The 21244-nt window shown below is 39.1% G+C and overlaps 1 protein-coding gene across 4 annotated transcripts in view; it reads left to right on the top strand.

Moving 5' to 3' along the window:
- Positions 1–21244, top strand: part of Ubp1 (upstream binding protein 1) — a 58857-nt gene that overhangs the window by 20364 nt on the left and 17249 nt on the right. For 3 of the 4 annotated variants that reach the window (XR_011368698.1, XM_070006508.1, XM_070006505.1), the window contains 7 exons: positions 894–1045; positions 6992–7068; positions 13717–13822; positions 14338–14444; positions 17962–18114; positions 18204–18314; positions 18767–18874. Coding sequence is in view for 3 of the 4 variants with exons in the window: in XM_070006508.1 (XP_069862609.1) it covers positions 894–1045; positions 6992–7068; positions 13717–13822; positions 14338–14444; positions 17962–18114; positions 18204–18314; positions 18767–18874 (814 nt within the window). In the remaining variant the exon portion in view is untranslated. The remainder of the gene's footprint in view (positions 1–893; positions 1046–6991; positions 7069–13716; positions 13823–14337; positions 14445–17961; positions 18115–18203; positions 18315–18766; positions 18875–21244) is intronic. The other variant, XM_070006506.1, reaches the window with a different exon arrangement.

The raw sequence follows: 21244 nt of genomic DNA, 5'->3' as shown, positions 1-21244 counted from the left end.
CCCAGCTACTCAGTAGGCTGAGATCTAAAAATTGAGGTTTGAAGCTAGCCCAACTAGACAAATCCTTAGGAGACTCTTATCAAGTTCAGTCCTTAGTACTGGCACAAAACAAAAATTCAGACAAACAACCCATTCACTAAATTATGCATTTTAAAAGGATAACTTTTATTTTCATTATCGCTTAATGAAGCACTACTAACAAAAGCAAGCCAAATACATTCATGTGCATTTAATGACAAGGTTTACAGAATATCTAGAGTACCAGAAAATGCCTGACTCCCCTTCTCAATTCTACAAGTTATTCCTGTTATAAAAATAGTAGCTGATTCTACTGCTAGTGTTTGCTTTGCAGAAGAAGGCATTGTTTTAGACTAGACATGAACCTTTGTGTTGTCAGCATTAGCCAGACTTAGCAGGAAACTTTGCAAAGTGCCATTTTAATCAAATGCTTCTTTGTAATTCCATAGAGCCAGGGTGACCTACCTTTGGCAGCAAAAATAGATCCTGCATTTGGAAACAGGTAGCTATGCAGGCCTGGCTACCTTTAAAAAAATTAAAAAACTAAAAAAAAATCTTAATATTTTTGAAAGAAAAAGACTATTTTGGTGGTACTAAGGATCATTAGTGTTAGGCAAGTGCTCTGCTATTCAACTACGCCCTCAATAACTTCTTTTATTTTATCTTCCTTTATCATGTGTTCCATTAGAGAATTGCATTATTACAGTTTTTTAAGGTGAATTAGTTTAATATTAATGGTTCTTTTATTCTTTGTATCATTTCTGATCTTCTATATACTAAGTCCCAGCTGTAAGGGGAAAAAAATAAGATCCCCTAAAATGCTTTCAAAAACAAAACCAAAATAAGGATAATTTTGATACTTTTTTGTTTTCCAGTGATGTGTTGGCATTGCCCATTTTCAAGCAGGAAGATTCAAGCCTTCCATTGGATGGTGAAACCAAGCACCCTCCCTTTCAGTATGTGATGTGTGCTGCAACATCACCTGCAGTGAAACTGCATGATGAGACTCTCACTTACTTGAACCAAGGTTAGTGTGACTTTTTCAGAATTGGCATGTAATAACTTGTAAAAATCCAAAGGAAATGTTTTGGCATTGCAGTATAGTTGTTGGTAACAATGAAAATTGCAGGAAATCTATGAGCCACTATAGTAATAGTTTGTGCAAACTGATTTACATTAAGGAGGATCTTGAGCAATATTCTAGGGTTTTTTAGCCTTCATCCAGAGGAAGAGCAAGTAGGAAAGGATGTCAGTTATTTTTAGGGACAGTGCTTTCAATGTGGAACTTGAGAATGAATCAGAAGTCCAGCAAGCCACCTGGGTCTTGGACATGAGACAGATTTGTTCTGAAAATAGATTTAAACTTCACCAGAATGGAGTCTGGTTTAATAAATTATGTAAAAGTTTATTCATATCTAGAGTTTACCTTTAGAAAGGGTAAGGTTTTTTAAAATGTAATTTTATTGTTATTGTTAAGGAGTTATATCATTTTACAATTCATATAATGGATACATTTCTCTTTTAGACAGTGTCTCTCATTCCTTTGCTTTAAGGTTGTTTATATGAGCTTTTATAACTTAATCACTGTAAAAAAAAAAGTACTTATTGAAGAGATTTGTTGGATATGAGAAAGCATGTTGAGGTTTTTTTGTTTTTTTGTTTTTTTCAAAAAAATGAGTATTGTAAAAATAGGACATGCTTAATTAAAGTTGGAGATTATTTGAAAGACTTCAGCTAACAGTATATTCAGTATATTTCATTGTATATTTTCTTTCTACAAAATTGAAATTATGCATGTCTTTACCTAAGAGTATATGGTAGGCTGTAGGCATGGTTCCAGTGGTAGAGCATGAGGCCCTCAGTTTGAAACCCTGGACTTGGGAATTATCTTGTGAAACAGGCAGTATGGCACATACATGCTGGTAATCCCAGCTACTAAGAAGGAGGTAGAGGCAAGAGAATAATCAGTTAGTGGCCAGCTTAGGGCTCAAAAACAAAATATAAACGAAAGGGCTGGGGCATGGCCCAAGTGATACATCACCTAATGTGATCAGTTCTTCCCTAATGGGTACACAGCTTCAGGTTCTATTACACAAATTTTTAAAAAATGTATTATGATATATTTTTTTCATTAAATAGTATCTTAAATTCCTTGAGATTTGGAAAGAGCAATAGATTTTAGACTACTTGGGATGAGTATTCTGAAATGTAGAAGAATAACTTTTCACATGATACTAGTTTAGTTACAGAAATCTTTATCTTCTGGTAGCTCTGTCTGTAGCATGTGATAAAGCCTCACTTTGTTTTTAGCACTTGATAATTGTTTAGGATTCAGTTATTCGAGGTTTTAAATTTCATATTTCAAAGAATCTTGAATTTATTTGTTAATTGGTTTTAGACTTAAAAAGCTCAAAAGAAACAATAGAAGAGCAAAAGGCAAAGATACATTTATAGATAGACGTGAGGATGAATGAGAATGGAACCCAAGGTTTCTCTCAGGCTAGGCAAGCATTCCACCACTGGGCTAAATCTCATGTGAATTGTAACTTTTATTGTTGTAGGCCCTGGTCCCTGAGCCTCTTTGTGATCAAGGCTAGCACTTTACCACTTGCCACAGTGCCACTTCTGGTTTTTGAGTGGTTAATTGGAGATAAGAGTCTCACAGGGCTTTTCTGCCTGACCAGCGCAGGCTTGTAACTTTATTTCTAAAGACAAAAAGGGAAATAACCTCAATTTCTTCTCAAGTTTTGAGAAGAAATTACTTTTTCTTTCTTTCTTTGCTTTTTTTTGCTTCTCCTCTTCCATCTCTTCCTCAGGTGTCCCTCTGTAACCCAAGGTCCAGGTTAGCCATGAACATTGTGTAGGCTAGGTTTTTTGTTTTTAGTTTTTTGGAGGTGTTTGGTTATAGGGCTTTGAACTTAGGGTCTGGGTTCAAGGCTGGTGCTCTACCACTTTGAGCCACAGCTTGACTTCTGGTTTTTGAGTGATTAATTGAAGATAAGAGTCTCACAGGGACTTTTTGCCTGGGCTGGCTTTGAATCTCCATCCTCAGATTTTAGCCTCCTGAGTAACTAGGATTACAGGCGTGAGCCACCAGCACCTGGCTTCCTAGGCTGGTTTTGAACTGTTGATTCTCCTGCCTCAGCCTCCTTGAGTGCTGGCATTACAACATACACCACTTGTCTGGCCAAAACTTGCTCTTAGTCATCGAATTAACCCTGATCATGTATGTATGTATGTATGTATGTATGTTTGACTATATATATTCTTTACAGAGTACATGTGAACATAAATATATTCATAGAGCTTATTTATAGTAATGGAGCAGATGTATCCTAGATTGTAAACAGGTGACTGCTTAATGAATTTTGGTTACTTCCAAAGGAATCAGCACTATTTAAACAGCTGTAGATACTTAGTTCTTAATTTTATTCAGAAAATGAAATTATTTTAACCAAAAGGGATTTTTGTATCCTAATTACTTGTAATATTGTTCAGTAGCTCATAAAATATTGTATGAATCTTTTACAAAATCATATAAATGTATAATCATTTATTTATTTGTGCTGTTTTTGTTTGGTTTGGGTAGTTCTAGGGTTTGAAAGGGTGATCTACTATTTGAGCCAAACTCTGAATTTTTTTCTTTGTTGTTTTTGCTTTAGTTATTTTTCAGATAGGGTTAATAATTTTTTCCCAGGGCTAGCCTTGGACCCAGATTCTCCTACCTGTGCTTCTTAGTAACTAGGATAATATATTTGTTGAGATGGGCATTATATTTGTTGAGATGGGCATCTGACTAATTTTATGTGTTGGCTGGCTTCTGGACTTCAATGCTCCCAGTCTTCACATCTGGAGTAGCTGAGATTATAGATATGAGTTATCATTCCTGACCTCTAATAACCATTAAAATCTAGATTATTTTCATCTTTATTTTGGCCCTCTAGGGGAGCATTTTTTCCTAATATATCCTATAGCATCTTTTCATCTACTGAGAAAAAAATGATTAATTATTACCATTTGACTAAGAGAACTGTAGGTGTGTGTGTGTGTGTGTGTGTGTGTGTGTGTGTGTGTGTGTGTGTACGTGTGTGTGTACGTGTGTGTGTGTGTGTGTGTGTGTGTGTGTGTGTGTGTGTGTACGTGTGTGTGATGCTGTAGATTGAACCCAGGGTGCTTATATGTATGCTAGGCAAGTGTTCTACCATTGAGCTATATCCACAGCCCCCCTAAGGGCCTTTTCAGTATGAAGTTGTTTCTAGGAAAATGTCCTCAATTCTTTATGTAGGAAAGGGTACTGGCTGACTATATTTGTAGCTTTTGGTAGTGCAGGGGATTTTCACATTATCAAGTATCAGAACCACTTAGAGGTCTTGTCAGGACATAATTTCTGTGCCTCTTCAACATATTTGAGCCAGGGTCTGAAATTTTGTATTTCTCCAAGTTTCCAAGTGATATTGCTGCCAGTTTGGGGACCATAGTTGATTTTTTTTTTTTAATTACATTTTTTGGTGCCAGTCCTGGGGCTTAAACCTAGGGCATGGGTGTTGTTCCTGAACTATTGTGCTCAAGGCTAGCACTCTACCACTTGAACCACAGCTTCTCATTTCTGGCTTTTTCAGTGGTTAATTGGAGATAAAAGTCTTGTGGAGTTTTGACTGGGTTCAAATTGTGATCCTCAGATCTTAGCCCCTTGAGTAGCTAGGATTTACAGGCATGAGCTTCTGGCTTCAATTTTTTTTTTTTTATTACTTTGAATATCATTCAGGTAAATAGGCTATTTTCCCCTTAGTATCACCTTTTCATTTTTTTTTTGTTTTATTTTTTATGATGCTGGCATCAAATCCAGGCTTTACATCTGTTGGGCAAGTGCTCTGTCACTGAGCTAAAGCCCTGTCCCTCCATCACTACCTTTTGGGGGGTCCAGTTGTGGGGTCTGAACTCTGGGCCTGGGCGCTGTCCCTCAGCTCTTCAGCTCAAGGCTAGCGCTCTACCACTTGAGCCACAGCACCACTTCTGGCTTTTTTTTTCTTTTTTGCTTATATGGTGCTGAGGAATCGAACCCAGTGCCTCATGCATGCAAGACAAGCGCTCTACCACTGAGCCACCTTCCCAGCCCAGCCATCACTACCTTTTGAAAAGTGGACATCCTCAGAGGAGAGGTGGCAAGTAGATAGGGATTGAATGTTAGTCTATACTATAACTTGATCTTCACTAGTAGCCTTCCCTTAGACTTTTCCTCTTGGGCAGCAGTTAATGAAGAGTATATCCCATTGTAGAATGCTATAAAGAAAAAATTTAAATGTTTCTTCAGTCTGTCAAGTAGAAGTTGAAACACAATTTCTTGGTGTATTTGATGTGTTAAGTTTTTTTTTGTACTATTTGGAACCATAGAGGTACAGAATTTAGAAACTATTTGTATTGGCCTATTTATGTTTATGTTGTTATTTGTAAAAAGAGTTTTTTGATCTTAAGCTCTGATGGTCTTAGAGTTACCACTGTAGCCCCAACCTGGAGTAATGACTTTCCTTTGAGTAGATTACTGGCTGGAATAGGCTGTCTCTGATTGTACAGTTGGGGAGTCTCCATCTTTGACACTTCTTACTCACTGATATGAGTGGGACTTAATCTCCTTGCTGCAATGTGCACTGGCTCATTGCTGCTGCTGGACCAGCATCGCCTTTCTTGTATTTATTTATTTATTTATTTTTTTAATGCCTGCTCATTTGGGAGCCAAGTTCTACTTGGAGAATACTCTGCTAAGAATATTAATTAGCCAGTATTAGCTAGTGTACAAACAGGTTGTAAGTCCTAAAAATTGCACATTTATTGACTTAGAATTTCTGTTAAAGTGTCAATAAACTTTAGATAGAAAAAATTAAAAATTGAATGTTTCATTATATTCCATAGTGAAATTCCTTCTGATTTTTGGTGGCTGTTGCTAGGTTAAAGTTGGGACCTTAGAAATAGTTTCCTAAAGCTTTGAACTTAGCAAGAGGATCCTGTCATTTCTTGAACTCTGTGTTGTTCTGTAGTTCATGTGAAAGTGAGACTTACAGTCTGTATGTTCAAAGGTGGTGAACATGAACTCAGAACAGTTACATTTTTCAAATCTGTCACTACATTTTTGTTTCTAAGCCAAAAAGAGAGGAAAAAGTATGGGAAGTAAATTCAAAAGGTAAAGCTAAAAATAGGACTGGTATCTTGCAGAATGTTACTATTTGTGTTAACTTTACATCTTTATATTTCATTTAGAACCTAGACCAGTGTTTCAAGGAACCATGTAATTTACAAGAATTGTGGACAAGGAACAAATAGAGAATTAAACCTGTGAAACTCTGTAGTTCTTTCAGTAGATACTACCATTGAGGAATGTAGTTTCTGCTATGAAAACCATTTGAAGCATAACAAGTGTTACAATGCCCGCGCCCCAGTCTTTTTTTTTTTTTTTTATGGTGATGAGGTTTGAATCAAGGTCTGGAGCTTGCTCATCTGGCACTCTATCACTTGAGCCACATTTTATTCTCCATCCCTAGAACACATTTTTATGTCCTACTTTTTGTTTTTTTCTTTTTCACCAGTACTAAGGCTTGAATTTAGGGACTCTTGTTCTCACTCTGCTTTTTTATTCATGACTGGCTCTTTACCACTTGAGCTACAGTTTCACTTTCAACTTTTCAGTGGTTAATTGGAGATAAGAGTGTCTTGTATTTGTTTGCTAACTCTGGCTTTGAACCTCAGACCTCAAATCTCAGCCTCCTGAGCAGCTAGGGTTATAGCGGGAGCAGCTGACACCTAGCCACTCCAATTATTTTTGAGCTAGTCTCACTTTTTGCCCAAGCCTGCCCTGGGCCATCATCCTCCTGTTTATGCTAAATTAGCTCCAAACGGTTATATGGTCTGAGAAACAAATTATGTTGAACAGAATAATTTCCTTCACATGAATTGTTTTTGATACTTAATTTCTTTATATTAGGTCAGTCTTATGAAATTCGGATGCTGGATAATCGGAAAATGGGAGATATGCCTGAGATCAGTGGAAAGTTGGTAAAGGTATGGACAGTATTTTAATACTTAAAAATGCTGCAGTGATTAATAAAAGTATCAGTTTCACTGCAAGAGTTCTTACTTAAAATATTTTATATTTCACTTTAGAAAGTTATGGCTATAATTAAAACTTTCAACTTTCTGAGCAAAATTTTTTGTTTCTGCATCTGTACAGTAGAGATTACAGCTTCATTGGGAGTCCAAAAACATTATCAAACAAACAAACAAAAAAAACATTATCAAGTTAGTTGCAGTGATGGGGGGACAAAACTCATCACCACAACTAAAACGGTAAACTACTTTTCAAAAGTAAAAGATAATGTGAGGGGAAATGAAATCAATATCAGACTTTTAAAAAATCCCTTAGTCCACTTTTTTTCTTTATGCTGGTCCTGGGACTTGTACTCAGGACCTGGGCACTGTGCCTGAGCTTTTTTGCCCAAGGCTAGCACTCTACCACTTGAGCCACAGCTCCATTTCTGGCTATTTTGGTGGTTAATTGGAGATAATAGTCTCATGGACTTTCTTGCTCAGGCTGTCTTCGAACCACAATCCTCAGAGCTCAGCCTCCTGAGTACCTAGGATTACAGGTGTGAGCCACTTCTTAAAATATCATTGACTGAAGTTTGCATTCTCTGTTGCCCATACTGACACATGAACAAGGAAATGAGTCATCTCAGGTATAGGAGATGCAGCCATTGTCTGTCTGGCTAGCTTTTTAGGATATGTCTTTAGAACCATCCCTGTCCCCTCCGCTATTAGGCCAGGTGGGTTCTTCTATTATTTTCCTGTCATGAATTGGTCTCATCCAGTCTATAGCATCACAGGGCAAAGTTCATGGAGGAAGGAAGCTTATTGGGGAAGGCAGAATATCAAAGGCCAACAAGCATGAGTTCTCTTGATTCTTCCCTCTTCCGTGTTCCTGCAGAATGGCATGTCATGACCCAGGGGGTGCTGGCCCTTCAGTGTGGACAGATTCCATCTACTGGATCTGTCACTTTAGAGGAAAAAGCAGTCTTGTGGAGGGAATGGTTGCTTATACTGCTTGGTAATCAAGGCAATCTGAATTTGGCATATTGTCTGGGAGACACAGCTGCCTGGCACTTGGATGTCTAAAATGAGAGAGCCTTTGGCATATTTCATACCCCTTTTTACTCTGGGAGGCAGAAGAATTTCAGTCCTACAAGAGGTTGAGCTTAGATATTTTCCTTCTCTCTGAGAGAAGCACCGATGATCTTGTTACTATTGAATGGTTGTCTTGCCAGCTCAGACCTAGTTCCCAGGTTTCTTCTAACTTTTGGGTCTTCCAGTGAATTTCTAATAGAAGTAGTCTTACATAGCTATTATCTGCATTTTGGTTTTGTCTTAACTATGCTCAGTCAGTGGGGTTGGTAATTTCCATAGAGGATGTCTTGTTTGTGTTGTCTTGTTTGTGTTTCTTTGGGCATTCTGATTTGTTGTGGACATATGCTGAAAAAGCTCACCAGCATTATTCACAGTAAGCATATCCTGCTTTCATGACAAGTATTCATGGATTGACCTAGTAGCCAGACTAACTGCTTTCCCATCCCAGTGTTTAGGAAGCTTAGGAATACTGAGTATTCTCTCTATCTTCTGGTCCTAGATGGGTTGTTGCTTCTAGAGTCACCTTTGGATAAATCTGCCAGTTGTACTACAGCTAGTTATTAAACTAAGTACTACTTTTCTCCTTTGTCCTCTTTTTTTTCTTTTTTCTTTTTTCTTTTGGGTCCAGTCGTGGGGCCTGAACTCTGGGCCTGGGCGCTGTCCCTCAGCTCTTCAGCTCAAGGCTAGCGCTCTACCACTTGAGCCACAGCGCCACTTCCAGCTTTTTTCTTTTTGCTTATGTGGTGCTGAGGAATCGAACCCAGGGCTTCATGCATGCAAGGCAAGCGCTCTACCACTGAGCCACCTTCCCAGCCCCCTCTTTTTTTTCTTCTCTGCTCTTCTTCTTACTGCTTGGCATCAAACTTAAGATCACATACATGCTGGACAGGTATTCCATTGATTTATTCCCCAAACCCCAGCAATACATTTTTTTCCGCAGAAGAAATGTGAGAAAGTTAAATTTGATTACCATAACATGTCTTTTTTTTTTTTTTAAGTATCTGTAACTGGGTTGGAGAATATTTTTAATTGTAGATTCTGTGATAATATTGAATAGGGCTTGGTGACTCTTGTGTGGAGGTCTTTAGTACCCCCTCTTACTCCTGGAGGCAGGAAATTTTCAGTTGTACAAGAGAGCTTTAAAACCAGATCCAAATATGGTATGACAAATTTTTAACCTTTTATTATGGTAAAATTTGAATACCCAGAAGTAAAATGGTACAGTGAGCACACACATACGTTTGTCATTCAGTAGTATATGAAAAATACAGCTATATATCTCTTACCAACTTAAACAGTTACCAACAATTTGCCAGTTTTGTTTCATTTATTGTACCCTGTGCTTTGTTTGTGTATGTGTTGAGTTATAGAGTTTATTAATATTTTTATCTTAGCTCTTAAGTCATGATCATTTAGTGTGAAGAGGAAAATATAACCAAACTATGGTATGCATATCAAATACCCTAATTCAGTTTCCTCAAAGAACTGAAAAAAGTCAGTTCTGAAACAGTTGGCATTTTCATTTAGCAGTGGGGAAAAAATTTTACTACCTGAATAGGTAGTTTGATAGGTAGGACTACATGCTTAAAATTCTTTTAGCAAACTATAAATGTCAGATTAATTTAGAATGACTAGGTTAATAAGTTAAGCTATTGAACTTTCTTTGATTTACTTCGAAATTAAAACATAAAGAACTGGGTGTGATGGAGCATCCTGTAATCCCAGCATTCAAACATTTCACCTACAATCCCAGCAAGTACTCTGGGGCCAAGGCTTAGAGGATGGAGACTTTGGGTTGGAGACCAGCAGGGGTTGGGTAACTTGAATATCTCAAAAACCAACAACAAAAATAAACAACTTGCTCACACCTGTAATCCTAGCTCCTCAGGAGGCCAAGATTTGAGGATTGCTGTAGCTGTTCAAAGCCAGCCCTCAGCAAGAAAGTCTAAGAGACTTAGTTCCAACAACTACTCAGAAAAAGCTGGAAGTAGTGCTGTAGCTCAACTGGTAGAGCACTAGCCTTGAGCACAAAGAGGCTCAGGGACAGTGCCCAGGCCCTGAGTTCATGCCCCAGGATTGGCAAATATAAACAAACAACTTATACACATTACTAATACAAGTGAAGAAATGAAGGGTAGATCTCATGCTGGAGATAATGGACTATTGATAGAGAAACTGTCTAGCTACAAGTTCACAGCAGATGTTTTGCAGATACCACACTAGTACATGTAGTGTTTCTAGTAAATGTTTATAGCTCACTGATTGGAAAGAGTTAATTTTATAGTTCATCTTCTGTTTGATAAGCCACATGTCTAAGTTTTGTTGATGTTCCAGAATAAGATGCAGTTATAATGTAAGAGCTTGCCTGGGAGTCAAAGCTGATCTGTCTGCTACTACAAAGGACATATGATGAAATTGTTAGAAATCATGTCCTCCTTCAGCTAGAGGAATACTAAACCTTAAACTATTAACCTTCTACATTTTGTGTGTGTGTGTGTGTGTGTATATGTATGTATGCATGTGTGTGTACATGAGTTACGTGTGTGTATATGTGTGTACATGTATATGTACCAGGGGGCTTGGACTCAGGACATTGAGCTCTTACTCCACCTTTTCACTTAGAACTGGCACGCTACCACTTGAGCCATTCCTGTATTCTGATGTTTTGCTGGTTAATTGAAAGTAAAGTCTCTTTAGCTTTTCCCAGGCTGGCTCATAGCTCAGCTCTCAGCCTCCAGAGTAGCTAGGTAAATTATATAGTCCATTGGTTCCAGCTGTTTGGAACTTTTTTTTTTTTTTTCTTGTCATGGGACTTGAATTCATGGCTGGCACTGTCCCTGAGCTTCTTTTTCTCAAGGCCAGCACTCTGCCACTTGAGCCACAGTACCCATTTCCAACCTTTTCTGTTTATTTGGTACTGAGGAATCAAACCCAGGGCTTCATGCATGTTAGGCAAGCACTCTGCCACTAAGCCACATCTCCAGCTCCTGTTTGGAACTTCTTAATTGTGCTGAATATATATTTAATGATATACTTTCTCTTCTTGTTTCTGGGTTTCTTTGTTGGGGGGCTTGAACTCGGCCTGGGCACTGTCCCTGAGCTCTTAAGCTCAAGGTGAGCACTCTACCACTTTGAGCCACAGCACCACTTCCAGTTTTCTGGTGGTTAATTGGATCTTTGAACCGCAATCCTCAGATCTCAGCCTCCTGAGTAGCTATGATTACAGACATGAGCCTCTGGCTCTGGGTTTCTTTTTGAGACAGGGTCTCACTTTATTCCTTAGCCTTGGACTTATTATGTAGCTGAAGCTGGTTTCAAACTCACAGGTGTGTATATTTGAATATGGCTTTTGCTTGTTACGTTTTTTGCCTTATGGGTTTGTACTACTAGTTCTATGAGTATATTCAGTTGCCTTTTAGTGAGAACTTCTAGATAACAATTTTCTCCCTTCTAGTACCACTGAGGATTTGTTGTTGTTGTTGTTGTTGTTTGGTTTGGTTTGGGTTTGGCCAGTCCTGGGGCTTGAACTCAGGGCCTTCTTTTGTTCAAGTCTAGCACTCTACCAGTTGAGCCACAGCTCCACTTCTGGCTTTCTTGATTTTTAATTAGAGATGAGTTTTTACTGGCCAACTTGGCTTTTGAACTATGATCCTCAGATCTCAGCCTCTTGAGTAGGATTATAGGCATGAATCACCAGCATCCCACCTTGGATGTTTTTCTTTTTTTTAATCATCTTCTGTTTTTGTAATTTTCTTTCATTTTTTATCTCCTTACTATTTACTTTTTGAAATGGGGCTTAGTAAATTTATATTTACTTTATTTTTATCTTAATAGATGGGTTTAGTTGGGTAATTGCTGAACATGAAAGAGTTAATATGATGACATTTTCTGTGTTGTGCTTTCTTCTGTGCTACTACCAAGGACTATAGAATGAAATGTGAATGAGCTAACAAATGTGAACCCAAGCATTGGTGCCCCCAGCTGGTGGGGCACCAGCACTGTGAGGACTTTGCTGCCACAGGGGACCTTGTGAGGTGGATGCTGGTGGGTTTCTGGGCAGGCCATACTGGTGTGGCCTCTATTTAACTATCTCAAAAAAAAGAAAAAGAAAAAAGAAAATTGCTACTTTTAAATAGTATCTTTCAAAATAATCTAAATATTTAAGGAGTGGGAAAAGCAGAGGTACTAAAAAGTATCTATGCATTGCTACCAAATTATTTCCTTACCCTAGCAGAGTCTGTGAGAATATATTCTATGCATAATAGCCTCAGAAAGTTTCAGAAACATTTAGTTCAAATCTGGTGGTTTGTTTGTTTGTTTATTTCGTCAGTTGTGGAGCTTGAACTCAGGGCCTGGGTACTGTCCCTGAACTCTTTGAGCTCAGGGCTAACACTCCATCACTTTGAACCATAGCCCTACTTCTGGATGTCTGGTGGTTAATTGGAGATAAGAATCTCATGGAGCCCTGGTGGCTCAAACCTCTAATCCTAGCTACTCAGGAGGCTGAGATCTGAGAATCACAGTTTCAAAGCCAGAATGGGCAGGAAAGTCCAATTAACCACTAGAAAACCAGAAGTGGCATTGTGGCTCAAAGTGGTACAGTGCTAGCCTTGATTAAAAGGAGCTCAGGGACTTTGCTGCCTAGGCTGGCTTTGAACCAGTATCCTCAGATCAGATCTCAGCTTCCTAGGATTATAGGCAAATCTAGTGTGATTTTGATCACTTGTTACCCTACTTCTGGAATAAGACAATGCTTGGAATTCTAAACCTATGGAACCTGAAGGAGGCATGAATGCAGTGTGTAGAACTGGCCTGGAGTTCCAGCTGAAGAGTTACAACCTTCCCTAGAAGTTTTGAGTGTTGAGATAAAAATTATCTATAGGTTTTTCTCTTTCCTTCTTTCTCTCGAGTTAGTTCACTTGCAAGTTAAAAGTTGAGAATGAATTTTCCATTTAGATTCTCTTTTAGGGGAAATGGATATTTTACATACATATATATATAGCCATTTAGCTGATAGAGTGACTGTCTTTTTAAAGAGTGATTAACTACTGTTGTTTTGTGGTTGTATTTTGAGACAGGATTTCATTATGTAGCTCAGGCTGGCATTGAACTTCAGATCCGCCTGCCTAAGCCTCCTGAGTGCTAGGCATGTGCTATCACATTCCACATTATTATTTTAAATTAATACAGTTTTACCACTATGCCTGGGGATCTGTATCTATCATCAACTCATAATTCTGTGCATCTGTACTTTTCTTTATAGCAATGTAAAATCTTTCACATAAGTTATACACCTGCACCTTGATTTTGAATTACAATACCAAGCTCTTTTATAAAATTTGTGCATCAGTAACTACTTCTTGTTTTTGAGTTATAAATCTTTGCACTAAATAAGTGTATCATAATCCAGGTGTCTTAAGAGCAAAAAAGCAGATTATGTTTTTGCATGTTTGATCTATTGTAATTTAACACATGAGAAATGAGAATGGAGTTGTTTAAATATATTCATTTTTCCCACTTATTCCATAGAGCATCATAAGGGTTGTATTCCATGACAGACGTCTACAATACACAGAGCATCAACAGCTTGAAGGTTGGAAGTGGAATCGCCCAGGAGACAGACTTCTTGATTTAGGTACAGGTGGTGGTCAAAGATATGGAAATGTTGGCATTGTTTAGCTCTGCTTGTTAGTGTTTTGGCACCATGATTAATTACATGAGGAAAGATTTGATATTAGTAGGTCCTTTGCCTTGACAGTTACTTTATGCTTAAAAAGTAAAGTAGCTTTCATCGCCAAACTAACCTGGACAAGGAATTTTGATTTTTTTTTTTTTAGCTAGTTATATTATATTCCATTATATTCTTAATGAAATACCATGGTAGAGGATTTCAGTATCAATAGCAAGATTGACTGTGGATGTAATTATTTCCTTCGAACATGATAACAATAAGATGTAAGGTTGTTTATTTGTTTGGGTACTTTTGAGTTGAGGTCTTGTTATGCTGCCCAGGCTGGCCTTGAACATCTGGACTCAGAACATTTTTGAGCCTCAGACTACAAGTAACTGGGACTACATGCATGCACAAACATACCTGGCAAGTTTCTTAAAGTGGATGCATTTTTATTTAACTTCTTTTTCAACACACAGATATTCCAATGTCTGTGGGAATAATAGACACAAGGACAAATCCAAGCCAGTTAAATGCAGTTGAATTTCTGTGGGACCCTGCAAAACGCACATCTGCTTTCATTCAGGTTTGGATTTTTATGTTACTAAGAGTATACTGACTATCATTTAGAAGATTGTAGTGAGACTGAGTTCTTGATTTGTGGAGATATTTTAAAATAAATCCTTATTTGTAAAATGCTTTCTTTTTAAAAAAAAAATATAGTAAAGGGCTGGGAAGGTGGCTCAGTGGTAAAGTCTTTGCCTCACATGCGTGAGTCCCTGGGTTTGATTCCTCAGCACCACATAAACAGAAAAAGCAGGAAGTGGCACTAAGGCTCAAGTGGTAGAGAGCTAGCCTGAGCTGAAGAGCTAAAGGACAGCACCCAGGCCAAGAGTTCAAGCCCCACGACCGACAAAAAAAAAAAAAAAAAAGTAGTAAAAATGGATTTACTTGACTTAGTCATATTATTCACATAAAGATTTCCTATGATAGTGTATAAACATTGTTCAAATTCTGTTTTTGCCATTTTTAGTCATAATAATTAAAATTTGCCATGTGAAATATTTTCTTGAAAGCTGACATTTAAAAGGATACAGTTGGGGAAAATTTGAGGTTTTAAAATTCTTTCTAACATTATTTTAAACGTTCTAATACTGAAATTTCAAACCTCCACAGTAAATAATAATAATGAATTCTTTTTGTCCGTTATGGGGTCTGAACTCTGGGCCTGGGCACTGTCCCCTAGCTCTTCAGCTCAAGGCTAGCACTCTACCACTTGAGACAGAGCAGCACCACTTCTGGCTTTTTCTGTTTATGTACTGAGGAATCGAACCCAGGGCCTAATTCATTCAAGGCAAGCACTCTACCACTGAGCCACCTTCCTAGCCCCAATAATGACTTTTTTATGTATCCATTATCTGGGCTTCAATGGTTACTAGTAGTTTTTCTTACTACTTGTTGGCATACTTAAGCAAGTTTGTCTGATGTCTAAGAGGGGTGTGTGTGTGTGTGTGTGTGTGTGTGTGTGTGTGTGTGTGTGTGTGTGTGTGTGTGTGTGTGTGTGTGTGTGTGTGTGTGTGTGTGTGTGTGTGTGTGTGTGTGTGTGTGTGTGTGTGTGTGTGTGTGTGTGTGTGTGTCTGATGTCTAAGAGGGGTGTGTGTGTGTGTGTGTGTGTGTGTGTGTGTGTGTGCCTGAGACTGTGTGTGTGTTTCAAAGCCTGAGTGTCTAAGACTGTGTATGTGCGTGTGTGTGTGTGTGTGTGTGTGTGTGTGTGTGTGTGTGTGTGTGTCTGTCAGAGCCTGAGTGCTTTCCCTGAGCTTTTTATCTCAAGGCTAGTGCTCTACCATTTGAACCACAGCTCCACTTTCTTTTTTTTGGGGGGGGGGGTCCAGTCGTGGGGCCTGAACTCTGGGCCTGGGTGCTGTCCCTCAGCTCTTCAGCTCAAGGTTAGCGCTCTACCACTTGAGCCACAGCACCACTTTCGGCTTTTTTCTTTTTGCTTATGTGGTGCTGAGGAATCGAACCCAGGGCCTCAGGCATGCAAGGCAAGCGCTCTACCAGTGAGCCACCTTCCCAGCCCCTGCACTTTCATTTTTTGATAGTTAATTGGAGATCAGAGTTTCATAGACTTCTTGGCCAGGCTGGCTTTGAACCATGATCCAGAGATCTCAGGCTCCTGAGTAGCTAGGATTATAGGTATGAGCCACTGACCCACTAGAGATGTTCTTTCGTGGGTCTTTTTTTTTTTTTTTTTTGCTTTGGTCTGGTTGTGGGGCCTGAACTCTGGGCCTGGGCGCTGTCCCTCAGCTCTTCAGCTCAAGGCTAGTGCTCTACCACTTGAGCCACAGTGCCACTTCCAGCTTTTTTTTTTTTTTTCTGCTTATGTGGTGCTGAGGAATCGAACCCAGGGCCTCATGCATGCAAGGCAAGCGCTCTACCACTGAGCCACCCTCCCAGCCCCTCTTTTGTGGGTCTTAAACTCAGTGTCTGGGCACTATTTCATTCAAGGCTAGCACTCCACTACTTTGAGTCACAGCACCACTTCTGATTTTCTGGTGGTTAAGTTGGAGATAAAAGTTTCATACACTTTCCAGCCTGGGCTGGCTTCAAATTGCAATCCTCAGATCTCAGCCTCCTGAGTAACTAGGATTACAGGTGTGAGCCACTAGTGCCCAGTTTTTTTTTCTTGCAACATATATATGTATAAAAATACTAATTCCAGGGTTGGGAAGGTGGCTCAGTGGTAGAGTGTTTGCCTCGCATGCATGAGGCCCTGGGTTCGATTCCTCAGTACCACATAAGCAGAAAAAGCTGGAAGTGGGCACTCAGGCTCAAGTGATAGAGCGCTAGCCTTGAGCTGAAGAACTCAGGGACAGCACCCAGGCCCAGAGTTCAAGCCCTATGACCGACAAATAAAAAGAAGAAAAAAATACTAATTCCAGTACTTAGTTTATATAAACTTGTAGGTAGTGAAATTTAAGCTATTGTGTAGGCATTATTTAGATAGAAAATGAAAACGATTTATTTCCTGACCATCCTAGTAGGCTGTGGTTTGTATCAACTGTAAAGAATCATTAGCATGGGCTGGGAAGGTGGCTCAGTGGTAGAGTGCTTGCCTTGCATGCATGAGGCCCTGGGTTCGATTCCTCAGCACCACATAAGCAAAAAGAAAAAAGCCAGAAGTGGCACTGTGGCTCAAGTGGTAAAGTGCTAGCCTTGAGCTGAAGAGCTGAGGGACAGTGCCCAGGCCCAGAGTTCAGGCCCCACGACCAGACCCCCCCCAAAAAAATCATTAGCATGCTGTATTTTGATGGTTTATCGGATATTTCCCCTCAATTACTGTGAACATGGTTCATATTTGTGGAACATTTTCCTATGTTATTGATGTTTGTCATGTAGGATACCAGATATGTCATAATAACTTGCAATCTCAGGTTTTACATATGGTAAGATCAATTTTCATATAGTGTGAGTCATTTACTGAGGTGTATGTAGCATTCAGAAATGACCATGGTATTGCCAGTAACTGTATGAGGCTATTATTCCACAGTAGTATTTGGGAGGAAGCAGAATGTACTTTCAAGGGTTGCCCTGAAGCGTTTATGTGTGTGTCAGGTAGGACAAGTAATAGGCTTTGTAGGCTGCTAGAAGTTCTCCATGTGTGCAGAAGCAGCAGGATGTGTGCAGCAGGATGACCAGCTAGCTGGTACAGGCTTAGTAGCAGTAGGGAAAACAGACTCTGGATGGACAGGGCTCTCAACCCTCAGCCCAACAGGAGTATATTTTCCAGGATGGAGGGGGGTGATGTGCATAGGAAGCTGCTGTGCTCTTGTTTTCCTGGTTGAAGTATTTTGTTAAAGGAAAGGCATGGCAATGTAGGAAGAGCTCATTAGCAAGTCCAGAAACTCATGGTTGGATTTTTGGAAAGCTATATATTGAACACAATTCAAGAAATTGATGAAATAAGTAGATTAATATATTGGAGTCTGTTTAAAAGGGTCTTGAAAGGGTATGTGGTGGTAGCAGGACATCCAAGAGAGACCAGAGTAGGAAGGCACTCAGTATAAGGTTCTTTGAGTCCATTTCAGCTCATTGTTTTACAGGTCCACTGTATCAGCACAGAATTTACTCCACGGAAACATGGAGGTGAAAAGGGAGTACCTTTCAGAATCCAGGTTGACACTTTTAAGCAGAATGAAAGTGGGGAATACACAGATCACCTTCACTCAGCTAGCTGCCAAATCAAAGTTTTTAAGGTAAGAGGTAGAAACCAGACTGTTGGCAATATTCCATTTGTTACAACATTGATGGCCTGCTAAATAAAATGATCTACTTTGTCTTTAAGCCTAAAGGTGCAGATAGGAAACAAAAAACTGACCGAGAAAAGATGGAAAAGAGAACAGCTCATGAGAAAGAAAAGTATCAACCATCCTATGACACCACAATCCTCACTGAGGTAATGACTAGCATTTGGTTTTGCAAGAAAAGCAGAGGATTGCGTATTAGCGCTACCTCTCAGATGAGTTTCACAACAAAGGGGGTGGGATGATTGGGTGGCAGATTGACATGACATTCTTTGAAAAATTTGTGGGGAAATGTTTTATTTAAAAATTGGGATTTTTATTTTTATTTTTATGGATTAGTGGTCTGGGTGGGATTTTGAATGAAGATGCTGAAATCCCAATCAGGTCTCAGAAATAAGACCTTCAAACCCTGACATTGGCAAGAGAGTAAGTCGGGGCCTAGAATGTCCAATTTTTGTCACTGCTGGGGTTTTGCATTTCCTTTAACTTTGAATCCTGTTGGTCATACATTTATTTAATTGGACTGCAAAGACATGAAACAGGGTATTAGATCTTTCTTTGTATAATTAAAAGACATTGATCCCAATCTTTGGTGTTTGTCCAGATGAGGCTTGAGCCTATAATTGAAGATGCAGTTGAACATGAGCAGAAAAAGTCCAGCAAGCGGACTTTGCCAGCAGACTACGGTGATTCTCTGGCAAAGCGAGGCAGTGTAAGGGGCTTCTGCTTCTCTTTTCATTGTGCAAGAACCCTTGTGCAGTGTTAGATATAGGACCAGCTTCCACGGAAAAGTAAAGCCAAAATTGTTTTTTGATGTTCATGTCTTGATTTAATTTGTTTTTGTTTATAGACTTCCTGCTTTGTGTTTGTTCCTCTCTGAGGAAAATTTCCTAAATCTAACACTTTAAGTCAAAGCAAAAACAATGTTGACCATATTGGGTGGTTTTAGAGGGAAAGAGAAGACACTTAGAGCTATGTGTTTCCTTTGGGTTCCTGTGTCCCCGTCCCTCCCTCCCTCCTTACCTCTCTCCTTCACACACATAACTCCTTCAAGACATTGAAATTAGTTGAAAATATATTGCTAAAATATATTTAAAGTTATATTTATACAATTAAAGGTTTGCTTTTTCATGTATGTGCCTTCTAAGAAAATTTTATGGATACTGAAATGATGGCAAGCGTGACATTAACAAGTGCAATACTCTGTATCACACTGTCCTGCATGCAGTATAAGAATGTCTGTCTGTCTGTGCTTTAAAAGCCTCTTTGGCAGCATTGATAGAACAACATCTGTGATTGCAAAGATTTTTCTTTCTGCATCTGCTTTGTGATGTAATGCTTCAGGCCAAAGTAGTGCACCTGTGGCACTTAGCTCCCCCACTCCACTCCCAGTTCCCCCATCAGAGGACACAACCCTTCACCTAACTGTCCAAAAAGGCATTTTGTTACAACAAATTGTGGTCAGCTGTATACCTACAGTACATAGGAAGAGAGACTGATAAAGAATTTTTTTTTAATAGCTGCTATCTTGTATTAATGAGGACTCTTCATTGTTGTAGTATTTCTACTACGGCACCAAAATGGAATTTTCACTCCTGTACACATGTATCTGATTATCTATAGACCTTAAAAATCATTGTCACAGGTACATGATCACAAGAAACTTCATTTCTAATTGAAAGCATTGAGTAAAACTGTTTTAAATGCTTTTTAATGTAAAAAACTGAAAATGTACTCATCTTGGTTAACAAAGTAGCACTGTCTTAAACTGGGCCTTTTTAAAAATTTAAGTCAAGGACAGATACTCCTTCCCCCAAATGTTTAACCCCTCCACTTTTGGTTTTTATCCTTCACTGATTTCCCATCTGAAGATACACAAAGATTCTTAATTTATTTCAGGTGATCCTGCTTATTTTTCCTTGCTTATTATAAACCATTTAGCTAATTTAAAGAAATGGTTTCTGGAATTCATAAATTTGTTGTAGCCCAGAGCTAATCTGAAGATGAGACAATTGTTGGTAAATTTGAATGTTTCTTAACTCAAGTCTAAAATATGCAAAACATCAGCAGTTTACTGGCCTGGGATTTCACATCTTCAAGTGTTTTTCTTGCTACCCTGGCTGTGTTTGATTTGGGTAAGATGCTGCCAAGAGGGAGCTAGAACTCAGAAGAAACCTCTCTTTAAAAAAGTAGAGTGTGGGCTGGGAAGGTGGCTCAGTGGTAGAGCGCTTGCCTTGCATGCATGAGGCCCTAGGTTCGATTCCTCAGCACCACATAAGCAAAAAGAAAAAGCCGGAAGTGGTGCTGTGGCTCAAGTGGTAGAGCACTAGCCTTGAGCTGAAGAGCTGAGGGACAGCGCCCAGGCCCAGAGTTCAGGCCCCACGACTGGACCCTCCCCCTCCCCCCCCCAAAAAAAAAGTAGAGTGTATTTTAATCCCCTGTGAAAGAAAGTGTGCAGCATATTATGTATTTCCTAGTAGTTAAAATTGACTTTCAGTGCAAGTGATAGTCACACTTATTGTTAAAATCTAAAAGGTTCTGGGTACAATGGCCCCACACTGAATAGTCATTTCTATTGGTTGCCAGAAGATGATGCACAATGAAAGTTCTTTATGTGTATCTGTTGATTTTTTTTAAAAGCATTTAAACATCTAATTAGGATTATGTTAGCAGATACACTATGACTATGTCTGAAACACTTAAATATGGATCCCAAATGGTGAGTAGGTGATGGACTAGGTATGTGACTGTACCTTGAGTAGATGGCAAAGCACAAAGCTTAGCAGGAAGGAAGGAAAAGAGTGATCATCTCCCATGCATACCAATGTGGGATTGTAGCAGCATGTTTGATCAGCAAAGAAATGCCTGATAGATTGGGGGGGGGGGATGGGAAGGGAAGGGGAAACAAAGGAGGAGGCTACAATGCTTGATAAGAAATGTATTCATTATCTTGCCCATGTAATTGTAACCCCTCTGTATAGTATTTTCACAATAATTAAAATTAAAAAAAAAAAAAGACGAAATGCTTGATAGACTAAGACAGCTGCTATGGGAGCAAGAATGGGCATAGGATGCGGGAGAA

Source organism: Dipodomys merriami, unplaced genomic scaffold (assembly GCF_024711535.1).
Source record: "Dipodomys merriami isolate MVZ:Mamm:240054 unplaced genomic scaffold, mDipMer1.0.p SCAF_7, whole genome shotgun sequence".
NCBI lineage: Eukaryota > Metazoa > Chordata > Mammalia > Rodentia > Heteromyidae > Dipodomys > Dipodomys merriami.
The sequence above is the reverse complement of the archived record's forward strand: the minus strand, read 5'-3'. Positions and strand labels throughout refer to the sequence as shown.